The following is an 18,855-nucleotide window of genomic DNA, read 5'->3' as shown; positions in this document are numbered from 1 at the left end:
CTATCTCACCCCTTTCCTCCCTTTCAACTTAAGAAGCTTGAACAACTTGTTGAACTATTCATTTGTCCAGGGTAACAGAAAAAGGCTATTATGGACATAATGAAATCCATAGTAATTGAAGGAGATCCATTTAATTTCAAGCCTCTCCTCAGTGTCTCCCCCAATTCCAAAACCAAATCACAAACCTGGAAAACCAATGGACAGGAACTTTAGTCTCTAGGATTGGTATTTACATGAAGCAGCCAGCCACAGTGAGGCCAATGGAGAAGAGACACTCTCATTTTGTAGGCGTTCAGAAAAAGAGAAAAACTTGAATAGTTTAGGAAGGTGATCTTTAAGATCTTATCCAATCCCAAGTTCTGTGATCGTCAAGAAAATAAACAGAATTTTAGTTTCATCCTGTTTTGACTCCTGTGCCTCCCATGTCCATTCTCTGGGGAAGCACAAGTCAGAAAAAGAATTTCCCCCAAAAGCACAAAATAGGAGGCTGAAAGAAATGAATAACTTTCAGTCAATGAATAATTCATATTTAAGCATCCTTGCCTCTTATTAGGGGGAGAATCAAGTCTCCAAGCAATATGTCCTTTTAGTTATACTTTGGGTACATTTTGCATTTTGGTTGGGTACATGATGACTCCATCATCTTTGTATAGGACTGTAGGCATTTTTCCTTCTCTTTTAAATAAAGCATCTTTTTGTCAAAGGACTGCAAACCTCACTAAAGAATAGTCTTTGGAATCAGACGGGCCTGCATGTGAATCTGGGGTGAGTTATTTAATAACTTCAGATCATTCATTTCCTTATTATAAACTGGGGTTAAATATATACCTCATGGGGTGTCTTGAGAATTATCATTAGAAATTATTAATCCAAAAAGGCTGGCATGTAATAAATGCTCCATGCTGGCTGGATCTTTCCCCTCCTCCTTTTTTTCTGCTAAAATGTACAAAGTCCAGTTTGTGCGGCTGCATTCCGTGGTGGTGACCAGGAACGTCTGTGCCACATTCAGCTACTTCAGGAGACACAGGTAGGTAAATGAGCAGCAGCAGGGCTTCGTTCTGCTGAAAAGAAAGACCGCTGATCCTGAAAAAGTCTGGGTTATGCCTGCAGAGTATAGAAACCTCAAAAATGACTGAAGTTCTGAGGAAGCTATTTTTAAATGGCCTCCTGCTGTGACACAAGCTTTCTGGGAAGGTTTATTTCAGGCCCATTATAGCTTTCCACCTGATCTCCTGCATTCCTTTTGGTTTATCTCCATCTGCTGGTACAATATGAAAGATACTTTCACAGAGACCCAGACGACTGGTGGCCTTGCTGTTGCAGCACCACACAGAGGTTCAGGCCAGCACTGAGATCTGGGAGGAAGAAGAAGAAGTTTCTGAGACAGAAGAGAAATGGGGCTTCTTATGAAAGAAGGGGAATGTCATTTTTCTATCTTGGCGTGAGTTACTTAGTTGTTCCTCCTCCTCAAGTCAGCTTCGCTTCAAGTGAACTTCTGGTAGGTGAGCTGTCAAGTTGGAAGCCTGGAGCATGGTGACAATCCACTCCACAGTTAAGGCTTAAAACCTCAACCATTATTTAATTTGCTCACGAATCTGCAATGTGGGCAGGGCTCTGCAGCACAGCTTGTCTCTATTCTGGGCAGCATCAGCTGAAGCAATTTGAAGGCTAGATGGGATGACTCAGTGGCTGAGGGCTGGAATCTTCTGAAAGCTTCACTCCCTTACACATCGCTTGGTTGATGCTGGTATCGGCCGGGGTCTCAGTAAGTCTGTGGACTGAACACCTGCACTTGGTTCCTCCATGTGGCCACTTGGCTCCCTCGGAGCACAATGACCAGCTTCTAAGAGAGAGGGCCCAGCACGATGGGGCGGAAGTTGTTTTCCATTTTATGACTTAACTTTGGAAGTCACTTAGCATCTCCTCCGTCCTTGTCACAGGTCTGCTTAGATTCTCAGAGAAGGAACCCAGGCCCCTCCCCTCAGTGGGAGGAGTGTCAGTGTCATGTTGTAAGACAAGAGGCCTTGTAGTGGCCAGCTGGGAAACAGTGATCTGCCACAGAAAGGAACCTGCAGAGGAGTGGAGGCATGGGCTGCTTGTTGGAAAATTAAGAATTAAGGAAAGTCAGAGCTGTATTTTTTCACTTTACAGAAACTTCACTTTACTGTGGGGCTGGGTAGGGGCTGGGTAGGGGTGGAGAAATGGCAATGTAATAGAAAACAGAAGTAGAATTTTCCTTGAGAGTCTATTTATTTGGGAGATGCTGTAAAGTGAAGAACCTAAACTGGTTTTATACCAGTGAAAAGTTTTGCTTAAAAAAGCCTTCCCTATTTCAAGATTATTTATCAATGACGTCTGGTACCTCCAGTATTTTTATGGCTTAATTTTTGACATATTTGGAAATTATTTTGATGAAAGGAGGCAGGCAGGTGTTCAGATGGATTGTTTTCAAGTGAATTGCCAGTTGAGACCTCTGTTTATTGAGTGATATGGTTTGACTGTGTCCCCACTCAAATCTCCTCTTGAATTACAGCTTCCACAATTCCCACGTGTTGTGGGAGGGACCCGGTGGGAGATAATTGAATCATGAAGGCAGTTTCCCCCATACTGTTCTTGTGGTAGTAAGTTTCATGAGATCTGATGGTTTTGTAAGGGGGAACCCCTTTCGCTTGTCTCTCATTTTCCTTTTGCCTGCTTCCATGGAAGACGTGTCTTTCACCTTCTGCCATGATCGTGAGGCCTCCCCAAACACATGGCATTGTGAGTCCATTGAACCTCTTTTTCCTTATAAATTATGCAGTCTCGGGTATGTCTTTATCAGCATTTATCAGACTAATATATTGAGTAATCATCTTTTTCTCATCGATTTGGAATTTTACTGTATCATATACTAAATTCCTATATATTTTGGAGCCTACTTCTGGACTCAATTATTTTTATCTGCCTTCTCATCCAGATAATGTCTCCTCATGAGCTCTGGAACTAGACACAGCTGCGTGTAAACTCAGAATCAGCTTAGCTATGGTTTACTTTAAGCCTCAGTTTCCTTCTCTATAAGTTGGGTTGTTTTTCAAGATTAATGGCTCAACGTGTTGCACAAAATTGTTCTGCATGGTTCCCAGTACCTGTGCAAGCAAGGTTCTTGGGGAAACGGACTCTGAGTTAGAAATTTATGTGTTAAATGTTTTTCTGGAGTGCCTTCAAGATCAACAGCTATGGAAGGGTGAGAGAGTAAGCAGCATGGGCAGAGGGAGAAGTTGAGTGCAATGCAGCCTCAGCCACTCTAATGGGAACCCTGAAGTTTAAACAGCCCTTCAGTGTTGTCCCGGGTTGGACAGGCTTATTCATATGCCCACACTGATCAATTTGCATGGGTGCCACTGTGGAAATGGATATGGCCTAGAAAGACATGGCTCTCTGCAGTAGAGGCATTCCATGAGGAAGCCGACAGCTAGAGTGCACCACCAGCAGACCAGTCCTTTGTCAAAGGGGAATTCTGGCTGTGCATCACAGTGTCGACCATAGCTCAAAAACTTTGATTTTTTTTCCTCTTCCCTTACTCCCAACTCTTTCAGAAGCAGTTCAGCAAAGCTTCATGCTGGAAGGCTCCTAGTCCAGGGCCCTCCAGTATATGGAAATGTTAACACTTTATCAGAGAGGTGTGGAGAAGACATTGCAGAGGTGTAGCATTGTATAAGATGGAGGAAAGTGAGGTGGCACAATCTAAATACGATGAGCTGGGTATGGATTTGACAAATCCAAAGCTTTCATCTTAGGTTAAAACACTTTCCTTTTGATCATTATTTGTTCATTTCTAGATTAAAAAATTGACTCTAATAGGCAATGTGAATGTGATAACCAGGCTATGGAATTATCCCATGATTATAAGGAAGCATCTTAGAAAAGTATTTGCACAGATCAAACAAGGTGAGGTCATCAATTTGCTTTTCCTTTTATTATAAAAGTAAAATAAAAAATAGCATTTATAAATCCAACATTTTTTCCTTTAAAGTATTTGATCTAAAAAACATATTTACAATAGCAAAATGCAGAAAAGGGGGAAAATGCCATTTTCAGCAATGATTGTAACCATGTTTAAATATTGACAAGTACTTTTTTTTTTCAAATCAGAGAAATAACATTAGAAAAAGCAATATGCCTTTTTTTAAAATGGCACGTCAAGTGACTCTCATTTTAAAATATCCCTTTTCTTAACCCTTAATTTGAATGCAAAACGATGTTGTGGATGGTCAGAAGGAATGCCAGGTGGGGACAGTGATACCTTTAATGACAATAGGAACGTAGCAAAAGGACAATAGCAATGACAACAGAAAGCAGCTGTGATCCGGCAGCAGCCGGCAAAGCTTAGTAAGCAACCTCATCCCCAGATGCATCCGCTCAGCCAGTGTTGTGATTGCTAGATACTATCTGTAAGTGAACCAAACTAAAATTCATTTATGAACCAAGAAAGGAAGCCAAGTTGAAAAGGTCTCGAGTTATATCGAGAATGATTCAGGCAGGCCGGCTCTCTGAGCACCTCTGGATGCGCTTCAGCTTCTGTTTTGTGGACAATGCAGTAGAATTTTAGGGCTTTGGTTTATACGGTGTGGGAAAGTGTCAGCAGGCTAAATTTTGCCTTCTAGAGGTCCTTCCTGCCCATAATCATGGGGCATTTTGTTGAGAGTTAGCAGTGAGCCACCACTGGTCAGAGACTCAGTAAAGCTGAGTTTGCGGAAGGACGTCTCCACGCCGCTGTCGCAGACACTGTCGCTGTCTCGGAGCTCATCTGAGGGGAGAAAGCACAAATTCACTGGGGGAATGGCCGGGACCAGGCAAAGCCTTTGCTCTCATACACCTTATGCTCCAGATGGGCTCCAAGTTTGGCTCTAAAAAGCTCATGGACTATTCTGTGGACAACTCTTGCCCATTGGCTTCTGCCAGCCACACATCCCACCTATGCCACCCGCACTGTCACGACTGCTCACCGTGGTGGGAAGGGCAGAAGGTGCTGTGGGACATACTGCGAGGATGTTATGAATTAGCCAAATGTCAGAATTAGCCAAATGCTTTCACATCTTCCTCCTGCAGTCTAGTCTTGGGTTTGAGAATCCTTTCTGAATTCTCTTCACTCACAGTGGACCTTTTCTTCCCTTAGAAATCAGGTGTATTTTTCCCACCACCGTATTATCTATTTTATAGCTGGGGAAACTGCTGAATCTCAGCAAAATAAATTGGTGACAGAAGCAAGAACTAAAAATTAGCTCTCTGGGCCTCATATGCTATTACAGCATACATTGCCTTGAAAACACTTTTGGCAGCAAAGAAGTAAAATGATTTTAGTGAAAATGAGTCTATACTGGAAAATCAGGTTGAATTCCCTTTGTTGATAAGTATCCTTAGGGATATGACCAAGGCAAATTATTTCCTATACAGTGAGTAAGGAAACGGAAGTCTAATATACACTAATCAAAATGCTATCTTCTTAGGTATCAAATTCCAGTATTAGAATATTAAGACTTTAATGCCAGTGGCATGACTATCATCTTGGTACTGACTGATTTATTTAATCAACCAATCTTTATTTGGTGTCTATTCTGTGCTACAAACTATGAGATATCCTAAAAATAACTACAAATTAGGGGCTTAATGCTTAGGTAGGTATTTACTTTTTTAAACAATATAAGTATTTGCTTTTTTTTTTTTTTTTAATATCTGTGCAGAAGGAGCACTGGGCAGTGACTAGAGATCTGGGTTGTTTTCCAGCGGATACATTATTCCTTTCTCAAATGCACACAATGACACCTGCCCGTGCTCCCCTGGGAAGGCCCCCTGGCAGGGCGAGATGGTGTTGGTGCTGTAATGGAGTGGCAAGAAAGAGCCAGCCAATTAAGAGCTTTCCAGGGAATGGGAAGAGAACGGGCAAAAGGCTGGATCAGACCAGTGAGCCAGGGGAGCAGAGAAAACCCTTGGGAATGGAAGGGCAGTGTGGACAGTGTGGAGGAAGAGGTTCCACAGCAATGTTTAAGAAAGCAATGAGTAAAGCAGGCACACAGTTTTATCTTTAAAACCTCGAACATTGCTAGGCATACAGTGTATGCTCGTTCAGGATTTGCTGAATGAATGACTGAATGAACTGAAGGGTATAATCCAGAAGTAACACAATGTCACTAATTTTTAAAAAGAATCACACTATCTGGTGGGCAGACAGTGGACTGAAGGGAGGTGGACAGGAAGGAAACAAGGGGACTGAGTAGGAGCCGTGCAAGAATCTAGGCAGGAAATGACGGCGGGCTGGACTAGGGCGGTGGTTGCAGACAGGATGACATTTGATGGGTTGCATATGAAGTGATTAGTGCCAGAAAGGACTCCTGAGGAATTCCTGGGTTTTGTCTTAACCTCCTGGAAGATGGCAGTGCTTCTGACAGATGTGGCAAGTATTGGGCTTGGGTGAGGTAGAAAGCAGGGAGGGTTTAGGACTCACCCTGGAAGGCTGTGACTTTAAAAGGTGAGTGTGGAAGAGGCAGCCAGGGGAGTGTGCTGTGGAGGAGCCAGGAATGGAGACGGTCTGAAGTTGAAGGTAGGGGTCAACCATGACACACTCTGCGAGTTGTCAAGGTGAAAAGGAGGTGACTAGATCTGGCAATGTGGAGGTGATTGGTCACTGTGAGGAGAGCAGGCCTGGTGGAGTGGTGGGGATGTGATCCCAACTGCAGGAGGCCAAGCAGAGTGGAAGGTGGCAAGCTGGAGAGAACAGCTCTAAAAAATTCTTCTGAGGAGCTCTGCTGTGTAAGGGAATAGAGCAATTGGACTGTAGCTAAACGGGATGTGGGATCAAGAGGGTGATTGTTTCGGTGTGTTTTGTTTTTCAAGATGAGGAAATCATGAAATGCTTGCTAGGTGATCTAGTCGGAGAGTGGGGAGGAGGAACGGCTAGAACAGGAGACAGAGGTAAGAATGAATAGTAACCACCTGGTAGAGGTGAGGGGGCTAGACCCAGGGGAGAGGTGGCTCCTCAGCTGGGCAAAGAAATTTAACCCACCAAGCCCAGATGGAAGGCTGCCAGTGTGGGCACAGGCACAGGTGGGCTGGCACTTGGTGCAAAGGTGAGAGGGTTCTGGTTTCTTCTGTTTTCAATAGAGTGTGAAGCAAGGGTGTTGCATGATTAAGGGGAGGGAAGGAGTATTGGGGGATTAGAAATAGAAAGCATGGAATGGTCATTTACAGAGTGGGAGAATAAAATTGTAGGAAATACAGGATTACTGGGCTGGGTTGAGAGTCCATTTCATATGGTTGTGAGATTTTTGGTGGCATGACACATGGTCCCATTTATGGCGGGGGACAAGGTCCGTGTCATGAGCATGAGAGAGGAGGCAAAGGAAGGAGATCGTTCTCTCTCTGTATCTTGTTCTCTCTTGGGTAAATATTATTTCTCTCATGTCTTAAATTTAATCACCCGCATCATGTTGTTTTTCGTATTTATTGTATTATTTAGTGTTTACTAAGTAGTTCATGTGTCAATGTGATTTTCCAAGGGTACTGCCCCCTCATCTGAATGGTACTATCAAGAGAGGCAGAGGGTGAGCCCAGGGCGTACACAGACACACAGGGAACTGTTCTGAGAAGATGAGAAAGAAAATTGCCACATCCTATCCCAAGAGAGCTGAAGACACCAGCCTGGGGGAGCTGGAAAATATCTCCACTGTCTTTTGTCTTTTTTCTTTACCTATTTGCTGCCTTGTGGAGGCAGGCGAGAGAGGCAGCGAGTGGGCCTGAGAGGTGGTCTTCACTGGGCTGGAGGCTGCCTGGATCACTTCAATCGCTTCAGTGTAGCCCATTTGTCTCAGGGCCTCCACCAGCTCTCTGACTGTCCCCCCAGAGACCTGTGAGAAAAAAGGAAGGAGGAGCATGTTCCTGTGTTCGAGTCCCACTGCAGGCTGTAAGCACTGACAGCCCACCCTTCCCTCTTCCATGCTGCCTCCTCCAATCAGGAGCCAGGAGGAAATGGAAAGGGCAGAGAACAGCGACTAAGAAAATACAGTCTTTGAATCAAGTTTCCTGTTTCGGCTCAAAGATCACTCAGGAAATCACAGAGAAGTGGTTTGTAGTAAGCACACAGAGACAGAGAGAGAAGCGCTGAGGCAGTGAAACTCTGCCTACAGTAACGTCTACACAGTCTCCCTCTGTAAGCTGAAGCTCTGAAATCCATGGAGAAACAAAAGCTAACCATGAAATTTTCAACAGAAAACAACTTCACCCCATGCTTTTCTACATTTTATTTTTAGAAATGAAAAAAAAAAAAAAAATCACCAGGTAATGGCTCCACTAGGAGTCACCTCACAGAACATGACTCAATGTCCCGCCACATGGTAAGGTGTGTTCTTGGGGACAGGAAGCTACGCATGTTGATTACAGTCGATTGTTTGCTCAGGGCTGTTAAAAGTTCTGTGAAAATCCCGACCCTCTACATAGCATTTTCACAGGAAGTCTCCAGGTATTTGAAAACGGGGAAAATCTGAAGGTATCTGAAAACAGCATTCTCAGGAAGATGGGCTGCCAACTTTTAGCCTGGGTCACCCTCCCAGGCCTTGGGCAATGAGTGGTTTTCTTCTTCAGAGTTAAGGAACAGGGAAGGAGATTATGCCCTGGCCAGAGATGTTAACAGAGTAAAGTCAAAGGAAAACTGCTAAATCTGTATGGTAACGTGTTACCTCATAGTTGTCCATAAGTGTTTTGGAAGGAGCAGGACTCAGCCGGAAGGCATTATTAAGTACCCCCAGGCCTAATTTCTGTGCCAGAGTAGCCCAGTTTTTGTCTGGATCAGGAATTTCTAGCAACTTATAGAGCTGCAGCTTCACATCTTCAGCCAGCTGTTTCATGTCTCCTGAAGGAAATGAAGAAAGAACACACTTGTTCTAACCTGCCATAGACGCTCTGGAGGGACTGATCAATGCCACCTGGCTTCCTCCAACTCCCAGTGGAAGCAACCAAGCTACTCTACTTGAAGGTCAAAGCCCAGCTGAGTAGCAGGCAGTATATATTTATAGTAGATTAAAACTGGATATTCTCCTTATCTACCTCCAGCATCTTTTGGTTCTGAAATAAGAAATGTACTTTTCACAGTAGACCCTGGATAATGCTGGTTCCTCCCTTTAAATGATACTGTGGAGATAATAATGGTTATGAGCATCTGGTTCTATCACAACCCACCTTGTGCTAGTAAATCATCAGATGTAAACTCTGGCTCATATGGTTTCCCATTTAATATGTCAAATACCTGTTGGCAAGAAAAACACCAGAAATTGTTATACATCAAAGGGACCACTAGGGCAGTCTGTTTCTTTATGATAAAGAACTCAGCATGTCCTCCTTAGGAGGGCCTGGTACCCTAATGACGGAGGAATGGCAAGAGGAGTCAGGACCACCCTCCAAGAATATGGTACCCTTTGGGGGAAGAACAAGCTGTGGGAGCTCTGGTGCAGGGAAGTTGTGCTTTGTACAAACTCTCTGAACTGGGTCAGAATACCCAACCAAACTGCAGAGAGTCAGAGCTATAGCCTTTTGGAAGGAACAGGCAGTCCAGGCCACCATGTCAATCATCTCCTGCTCAGAGACCTAAGGCTAGGGAAGAGCTTACTCAGAGCTGTGAAGCTGTGTCCCCTCTTCCATAGTAACAAGCTTGTGAGAATTAACTGTATAAGCTTGCTGAGATGTCTAGATGTTCACAAGGCTTGGTGTTAACCCTCTGGCAATACTGACATTTTAACTGAGGGTCGAGAAATGTCTTAGGCTAAAAGAAAAAGAATTCCAAAGCTGCAGAAGCATTTGTGGTGTTCTCTGCAGTCACTCTGTTGCAGGCTGACCTGGGTAAGGAGAGCGTGGGGTCACTGAGTGCATCATCTTTTTGTGTTCTGTGGCAAGGCCTTCTGGGGAAATGAGGTGCTAACATAAAGGGAGAACCATGTAGTCTCTGCCAACATCAGTGAGCTGGACACAAACAGGCTGTGGGAGGCAGATGAGCAGTTTTAGAAGTGGAGCAGCTCTCGCCTCTAGAAGAACTGATCTTGTCTTGCTGGAGATCTTGCACGCTGCCCACCTCCTCCCTCTGGCTTTTCTTCCCAGGGCCAAATGACCTAGTAACTGCTTTATACCTTCAGATCTCAGCCCTGTGGAGTTTTGAGGAAGGCTTTAAATCTATTTCCTCTGTTTTATATTTATTGAAATTCTAAGAAGAATTCTTAGTTTATTTTTACATCCCGAAATCACTTAGCTAAGTTCTAAGCAAACAGTAACATTTATCCTAGCTTCAGAAATTGAGATGGTAACAATTCTGGTGTGAATTCGGAATGGGTAACTTCTATGTGAATTTTGTGTTTTTCTTCTAACCTTTTCTCACATCTCAACTCTGATCTGATTAGGTATACACTTTCGTACTTAGAACTCAGCTGACCTAGATCTTTCATGGATAGGGTTTTTCAAGATAAAAATGGTCTCTGACAAACAGACTTTCTTAAAAATAAAAGGCATGTTCTTTGGGAAATAAAGCACCGGGAAGACCATCTGTTCTTACATTCCTGAACCTCTGACTCCCTCAGGGGCATCCATCAGACAGATGGAGCGGCACTCACCTGCCAGCTGGTGGCCATATCTAGAGGCGTGGTTCCAGGCACAACTCCTTCATCCTCTCCCGCATTTTCCCAAGAGTCATCCAGGTCATAGAGAGGCTCAAAGTTCTCCACCAGGGGATCTGCTCCTGCGAAGTTAGGTTACACAGCATTAATGTGGGTAAACCCACATCTTGTCAACTTTCAACTGCCTGCAAAGGTCAGATTCCCAAAGGCAAAGCACTGTAGCAGCTTGAGGCAATCTCCTGGATAATTTTTAATGCATAAAACGTTTCCACTGGAATATCCAGAGAAATTGTTTTAAAATTGTAATTTGCTTTGATTGTTAAAGTTGTCTTATGACACCTTAAATAGCCAAAGATACTATCAAAAAAAAAAAGACTTCAAATACTCTGACTTCACATTTAACTCTACAGGATATTTCTCAACTGAATGATGCATCTTTAATCTGAGGGATGATGGACAGCATGATTACAGTGACTAGGGTGCACCCTCAGGATTAGGGTCCCCGCTGTTCAAATTTATGCATGACAATGTATTTCTCAGCCCCTTTTCTTGGACACTCAAAACAGCAAAGATGCTTGATATCTAGTGATAGTATGGCCAGTTTCATTGCTGGGTACAGCAATGCCAGGGTTCTGATCTTTAAATAAACAAACCTGCTAGGATGTATAATTACTGAAATATTTTGGGAAATCTAGTCTGCTCTTTAGCATCCAGCGAAAACAAAAACAACAAACAAATAAACAAAACACCAAAGTAACTCAAAGACTAGAGCTAGAGTTACTTCTCAGAGGCTTAGATTATTTTTATGAGTGTTTAGCTTGATGTCTAATGATGCCATTTTCGAGGGAGGAACTTGTTTTTATCTTGCTGGGAGAACATCAGATGTGTCAATATCAATAATAGAAGAGTACTTAATGGGAAGCAAAGAAGGATCTTCATGCTATTTCTTGATTTTACTCTCAGTTCTGGTCTGATCTATGAGACAATAAATGTAATCCCACCATAAAAACCATGGAGAAATTAAGATGAACAATTTACAGGACCAAAGACTGGAGGGATGAGCTATCCTTTAACTGACTTTTTTTTTTTTTTTTTTTTTTTGTGAGTGCAGTGGCGCAGTCTCAGCTCACCGCAACCTCCACCTCCAGGGCTCAAGTGATTCTCCTGCCTCAGCCTTCCGAGTAGCTGGGATTACAGGTGCCTGCCACCACACCTGGCTAATTTTTGTATTTTTAGTAGAGATGGGGTTTCACCATGTTGGCCAGGTGAGTCTCAAACTCCCAACCTCAGGTGATCCACCCACCTTGGCCTCCCAAAGTGCTGGGATTACAAGTGTGAGCCTCCACACTTGGCCTTAACTGACCTTTTCCATGACATTAAGATTCGCGCTCGGTTTTTCATCTGAGTTTCTTCATTTATATATCAGAGAAACTGTTACTTGCTATTCCTTTCATGGGATTCTGAGAATTCAATATAAAGCATTTTTAAAGGGGTTATAGTTTTTCTTTTCTTTTCTTTTTATTTATGTATTTTTTTGAGACAGGGTCTCATTCTATAGCTTAGGTTAGAGTGCAGTGGTGAAACTGTAGCTCACTGCGCCCTTGAACTCCCAGGCTCAAGCGATACTATTACCTCGGCCTCCCAAGTAGCTGGGACTACAGGCGAGTGACACCATGCCTGGCTACTTTTAAAAATTTTTAATAGACATGAGGTCTTACAATGTTGCCCAGGTTGGTCTCAAACTCCTAGTGCAAGTGATCCTCCCACCTCAGCCTCTCAAAGTGCTGGGATTACAGGTGTGAGCCAACCCGTCTGACTGGTTATAGATTCTTGTTGGAAGGCATTTAATTATAATCAGTGTCTTCTAAAACTATTAATAACCACTGCAATCAGAGTTTCTTGTTCAAGAAAAAGCTCTATTTGTTAAATAGGGTTTTTTTCCTCTTTTTCTTGGTTTTTTTTATTGTTCTCTCTTTTGTTAAAAGAGAAAAGAAAAATATGGTGTTCCCAAAGAAAAAGTTCCTATGTCTTTAATTTGCTTTGTTTTCTTGAATTTATGTAGCGTTTACCTTCTAAGTTAAAAGAAAACCTCTAAAGTAAATCAGGTATGTCAGGGCAGGCTTCAGATGCCAATTTCATTACACATATTTTGAGGTTCTAAATATGCAAGGCACTGGAGATTCAAAGATGAACATGGATAATTTTCTATACTTCACAGGACTAGACAATTAAATGGAATAACATCTGCAAACCTATGAACAAAATAGGAGAGAGAAACATAGTAGAGAGAATAAAGTCTTGAAGTTCACACTGCCCAAGTGTGATTCATAGCTCTGACACTTACTGGAACCCTGAAGTGGGATCTGGTAGTCTCTCTAGTCTGTTTCCTTGACTCTAAGATGGGGAATAATAACGGTATTTGTCACAAAGGGTGACTGGGCATTAAATGAGACTGTGCACATAAAGTGCATATCATAGTGCCTGGGACATGGAAAGGTCACTAAGTGCTAGCCATTTTTAGTGCCTTCCACATAATGGGTCTTAATACATGGCCCATTTTCTTTTTCCTACACTTCAATTTCTAAGAGACATTTCTTTCAAAATGAAGTCTTTAAATGATTTCTTTCACCAATAGTCTTTTTCTTCTGGGGACTTCTGATATGATCTGAGACTGATACCACTCAGAATTCCATAAGGAATCAAACTCTACTTTGAAAGACCCCTTGTCATGGGAGTCAATCTAAACAATCAAACCCCAAACAAACAGATGAATCAGAAAGTAAAAACTAACATGACTGTCAGGGTAAAGCCCAAGATTACTAGTCCAAACAGTGCCTTATGGCAGATAAAATGTGATTTGCTATATAATTTTTATTTACCCTCGCTTTTCAGCAGTAGGTCTGTGGCTTAAAGAAGGCAACATGGCTGCTCTATTGAAGTTGGGTTTGCATTCCTGGTAACATTTTTATTAATGACCGCCAGGTCACCACCTTACCTGCTGCTTTGAGAAGAGCTGCCAGCCTGGTGGACCCTCTCCCAGCTGCTATATGCAGGGGTGTGGTTCCATCGTAGGTAGTACTGTCCACATGGGCATCACCCTACAATCCAGCCCACACAGGAAAGCGTTAGTGGAAGGTTCTTTTGCCCTTCTGTCCCCACCTCCCAGTGTGCATGGCCCCTTGGGTCCTATTACTAGCCCAATTGCTACTTTGGGCTGGCTCTGTCATTGAAGATATCCCCAATTAGAGATGCCAAGCAAGGGGGTTGGGGAACATCTAAAGGTGCTACTCTGAAGCCCTCCGTAAGTGTTAAATAAATAGAGCTGATTATAAGGGAGAACAGCAGCTACTGACTTCATTCTCCGAAGAGATTTCCTTAAATCTCCCTCAGGAATTTAATGCAAAAGCAAGTAAGAGCGCCCTTCACCTCCAGGAGCAGGCAGCCTGCCAATGAGATGTTGTCGTGCTCCACGGCCAGGTGCAGTGCTGTGCGCCCGGACTTTTGCTCCTGAGCATTGACGTCGGCCCCAGCGGCCACCAGCAGCAGCAAACATGGCAGGCTATTGCTCATCATGGCTAGATGAATGGCATTCAGACCTAGAGTCCAAGCAAAGGGACAGTCACAGGATGGGATGGCTAACTCACAAGATGGCCCTTGGTGAAGCTGAAGGAAATGGCAAAAACTGAATCATGGGGAGGGACAGCAAAGGTACTGTAAGTCTATTGTTCTGCTTTGAAGACCCACAGTCTCCTATTACGTTTTCAGGAGACACTGAACATAAATAAACATTCCCTGAATAAACGACACTTTGTGTGCTTCAAGATGAATCTTTACTCAGGCCTCTGCTTTTTCCTCCTACTAACTATTCCAAATCATCTTTAAAAAAATTAGCTTTGGTGAGCAACAGAAATGCCCAAAAGAGATGATGAACTCCAGGTGACTAAGGAAAGCACTTTTGAGTACAAATCAAACAACACACAATTATCAAATACCTAGTAGATATTTAGAAGGCGGAGAAAGTTAATCCCACACCAACGATGTGTGATTGTCTCTTACCGTCCCCATTGGGGTGGTCAAGAAGTAGTGCTGCCTTTTTGTGCTTGAGTAAGATACTGAGAACTTTATCATGTCCTTCTTTGGCAGCTAGGTGCAAAACAGAGTTACCCAAGCGGTCCAGAAGGCTCAGGTCGGCCCCAGCCCTCAGCAAATCCTCCACCACATCTTCCTGCTTAGTGATCACTGCCAAGTGCAAGGGCGTCTGGAAAGTGAAGGGCAGGAGATTCACTGGTCAGCAGTGAACACTTACTTACAACTTACAGCTTGGTAGCTGTCACTGCAATGGGTGGGGTCATACTGCAGGAACATTTCTCATTCCCAGATTAACTCCTGACCTTGGCACGCAAGTTATCCTGTTCCATACCATATGCTAAAGAAGTACACACACTGTACTAACACTTAGCCATTCAATAATTCAGGTTTTAAAATTTTTATGTATTTTAAATTTAATTGACAAATAGTAATTGTATATATTTATGAGGTACAATGTGATGTTTTAATATAAGTTTACAACATAAAATGATTAAATCAGATTAAGTTACAAATCCATCACGTCATATAATTTTTTCTGTGGTGGTTTATTTTCATATTTACAAGTCTTAATAACTTCTCGTTTCTCACTAAAACCCACTGATTGTTGATTCTGAGCACACCTAGTAGTAAATTTAGTTTTCTTAAATTTCTGGTAGGAGTTATCTTCAGCTGATTTTATATTAACAAATCAAAATAAGGCTATGTTTTCACTGAAGAAATTTAAATGAAGTACTCAATAGAAACCAATTAACAAAAGTGCCATGATTCTATGCTGACATGGAAACTAAATTTACTAAATTAAAAAATACTGTCCCATGAACTGGCTCCTGAGACCAGTCAATATAGCTTTCCTATACCCATTTCATAAAAGGTATTATAAGATTCTAAATAACATAACGAGGATAATACAAGTATTTCACCAAGGGGGCTCAGATGAATGAAAAAGGTGAGCTAATGATACCTAATAGGTACTTAAGTAGTCCATTTGACTATCCTGCCCACAAGGTATTACTTCGGTGAATGCAAATAAGATGTTTTGCAAACTGTGTGTTTTCAAAAATGAATAAGACAAATACAATCACAAATGTATTCTTCAAAGAACTGAGTTCAATGACAGAGAACAGCAATGTATCTTTACACAAATCAGTTTATTTCACAGGAGCCTAACTATGACATCCAGCCAGTCTTGTGACAATTTGCCTAAAATTCCCTTTTCATTGAGCAATTACTGGCTACAGCAGCAGGTGAGCCACCAACCTCCTAGCTATGTAGGTGACCACAGCACATGAGAACTGGCAGGATGAATGATGTGAGGGTCATCTAAATCTCAACTACAGTGATTATTTAATATATCAGACCAAGACCCTTTTTTTTTTGTCAAATTATTACTCGCCCTTATTTCTTTCATTTTCTAGGACTATCACCCTGGCCTGAAATGAAGTGATGTCCTCAAAACTTTAGATATTGTTGCCAAGAGCCTTCTTCTCAAAAATAACTAAGTCAATAGAAACTGTTTACTAATCTGTGTTTTCTGAAATGCTACTTGGGGAGATGGGAAAAGGAAAGAGAATGAGAATGTGAAAAAAAGGATCTGAAATTGTAAGATAGTATACTATCCAGGAATTAGAAATTATCTGTAGTTTGAATTTAATTTAAAAAAATGAGTCTGAGGTTTTTTTTTTTTTTAATATTTTCTTCCACAGTACAATCAATGGTTTTCCATGATATAAAGCTTCTAGATCTTAAATCCAAGGATAATATCTTAAACAATTACACCTTCATGCTATGGCTGTGAGCGTGGGGACTTACACAGACATTCTGGATAGCCAAATATACAAATGTCCCAGCAACCCAACTCTTGTAGATGTATCTACGTGAAATTCTGACACAAATCCACAAGAGGACATAAGTGAGGAGAGTCACTGCATTATCTCTACTGAGGTAGGAAGTTAGAAGTTGGTTAAATGTCTACTACTAGGAAACAAGAATGTTATAGGTGGAAGATCCATACTAGATTCTCTTCAGGAGCTGAAACAACAAACTAGCTGTACACAGAACTGTGTGGATAAGCAGCGAAGGCAGAAATACAGTAACATGTAGCATAATGCCACTTACGTATTTAAAAAATGTATGCACAAAGAACTATACAGATACACACAAATGTGTGTAAAACTGGTGAAATCTGATTAAGATCTGTAGATTGTACCAATGTCAATTTCCAGGTTTTGATATTGTTCTGAAGTTATGCAGGATGTTACCATGGGGGGAAACTGGGTGAAGATACCTCTGGTTTCCTTGCAGTAAATACTAGGACCTCCTAGTATGTTTCTGTAACCTCCTTTGAATCTATGATTAAATTAAATTTTAAAAAATATAAAGGTTAATGCAAGGCAAGAGAAGTACATTTAACATAATGTGGATTGTATGTGAGAGTATATGAAAATATCTATGTATTTCAAGTATATGCACATTTATATCCAATACTTGAAAAACTACCTATAAACACAATAGTGACATTTGTGCTTAGGGGACCTGGCCATTGTCAGGGCAGGCAACTTTGACTTTCCAATGTAGACTCTTCTGTACCATTTTTAAAACTATGAATATATGTGATATTTATAATAATTAACAACATAAAATAAAAATACATAAAACCCCCCAATAATGTTTTATGGGAACATATACAAATAAAACAATCCATACCAAACACAATAGAGTGGTTGTCTATGTTGGGGGAAGGAGAATGAGAGAGAAGAAAAAGGTTTAAAGAGAATATTTTCATAAAAAATCCTAACTCTGTGCACTTGGACTATTTTGAGTGTGTTTCTAGAGGGTGGGTGGGGAGAGGAATTTGATCATGACAGATGGTCACAGAAATGTACTAAGATTAGTGAACGGTATTTGGGGAGAATGCTTAAGATAATTGCCAAATAATCCAAATTATTTAAAGAACTGTATCATTTTCCATTAAGAATAGTTACTAGAGAACCTTTACAACAGATAATCAAGAGTTCAAATCTTAGCAGTTTCTAATTCTCAAATCAAAGTTGCCACTGGGTGTGTGTCTGAGACCTAGAAGGCATACTAGGGAAGCCAGAATCACTGCCCATTAATGAGACTGGTGGTAAGGTGGGGGAAAAATGGGCATAGAGTCTTCTGAGAGTCCCCAAATCAGAAGGGATAGAAGTATCAATGTGGTGGTTTCAGGGTTTTTGTCTCTAACACACTGGAGAGTCTCAACATATGTAACCAAATGATACAGTGAAGACTTTAGGATATAAAAAAATCACAGCTACTGGCCAGACGCAGTGGCTCATGCCTGTAATCCCAGCACTTTGGGAGGCCGAGGCTGGCAGATCACGAGGTCAGGAGTTTGAGACCAGCCAGACCAACATGGTGAAACCCCGTCTCCACTAAAAATACAAAAATTAGCCGGGTGTGGTGGTGTGCTCTTGTTATCCCAGCTACTCAGGAGGCTGAGGCAGGAGAATCGCTTGAACCTAGGAGGCGGAGGTTGCAGTGAGCCGAGATCGCGCCACTGCACTGCAGCTTGGGTGAGACAGCGAGACTCCGTCTCCAAAAAAAAAATCACAGCTACTAATCCTGTTGTGCTGCTGTTGTGCTGTGTCCTTTGCAGATCCTATTTATAAACATAAAGTAAGTAATTCCTTGAATATGACTGTTAAGCAGGGTTTGAAGAGGACTGACAAGCTACAATGTCCCATTCCTAGTTTTATTCATAGATTTGTAATGACTACAAGGAACAATCAGTCCAAAAGTCTGCGAGAATCAAGCTTTACAGGCAAAATGACTTTCCGAATACCAATGACCCCCAAAATGACATAAAAGTTTCAAGAAGACATCCTTTAAATGTAAATCTACAATCACACTTCATACTAGTTATTTTATATTAACAGGCAGTGAAGAGTCACTAACTTTACTTTTCCTTTGACATTAAGCACAACAGCCAGTGAAGAAGCCTAATGGTGACTTACATTGAATGAAAAATGGTCATTTTCCCCTATCAGGAAACCTATTAATTTTTATCTAGTCATAGGTAAAAACTATTAAGAGCCACATGTAAACATTTAGTAGTTTTGCTGTAAATGCACTTTAAAGCACACTTTTTTTTTTTTTT

General features: G+C 41.8%; 1 protein-coding gene across 1 annotated transcript in view; it reads right to left on the bottom strand.

Moving 5' to 3' along the window:
• Positions 1-3,938: 3,938 nt before the first annotated feature.
• Positions 3,939-18,855, bottom strand: part of NFKB1 (nuclear factor of kappa light polypeptide gene enhancer in B-cells 1) — a 125,568-nt gene continuing 110,651 nt past the window's right edge. The window contains exons 18-25 of the mRNA XM_011943214.1: positions 14,685-14,886; positions 14,055-14,224; positions 13,624-13,726; positions 10,626-10,750; positions 9,208-9,274; positions 8,709-8,881; positions 7,724-7,880; positions 3,939-4,786 (exon numbers count right to left, since the gene is read on the bottom strand). Coding sequence (XP_011798604.1) covers positions 4,626-4,786; positions 7,724-7,880; positions 8,709-8,881; positions 9,208-9,274; positions 10,626-10,750; positions 13,624-13,726; positions 14,055-14,224; positions 14,685-14,886 — 1,158 coding nt within the window. The 3' untranslated portion in view covers positions 3,939-4,625. The remainder of the gene's footprint in view (positions 4,787-7,723; positions 7,881-8,708; positions 8,882-9,207; positions 9,275-10,625; positions 10,751-13,623; positions 13,727-14,054; positions 14,225-14,684; positions 14,887-18,855) is intronic.

Source organism: Colobus angolensis, unplaced genomic scaffold (genome assembly GCF_000951035.1).
Source record: "Colobus angolensis palliatus isolate OR3802 unplaced genomic scaffold, Cang.pa_1.0 Scaffold217, whole genome shotgun sequence".
Taxonomy (NCBI): domain Eukaryota; kingdom Metazoa; phylum Chordata; class Mammalia; order Primates; family Cercopithecidae; genus Colobus; species Colobus angolensis.
This window is presented reverse-complemented; position numbering and strand designations above follow the sequence as displayed.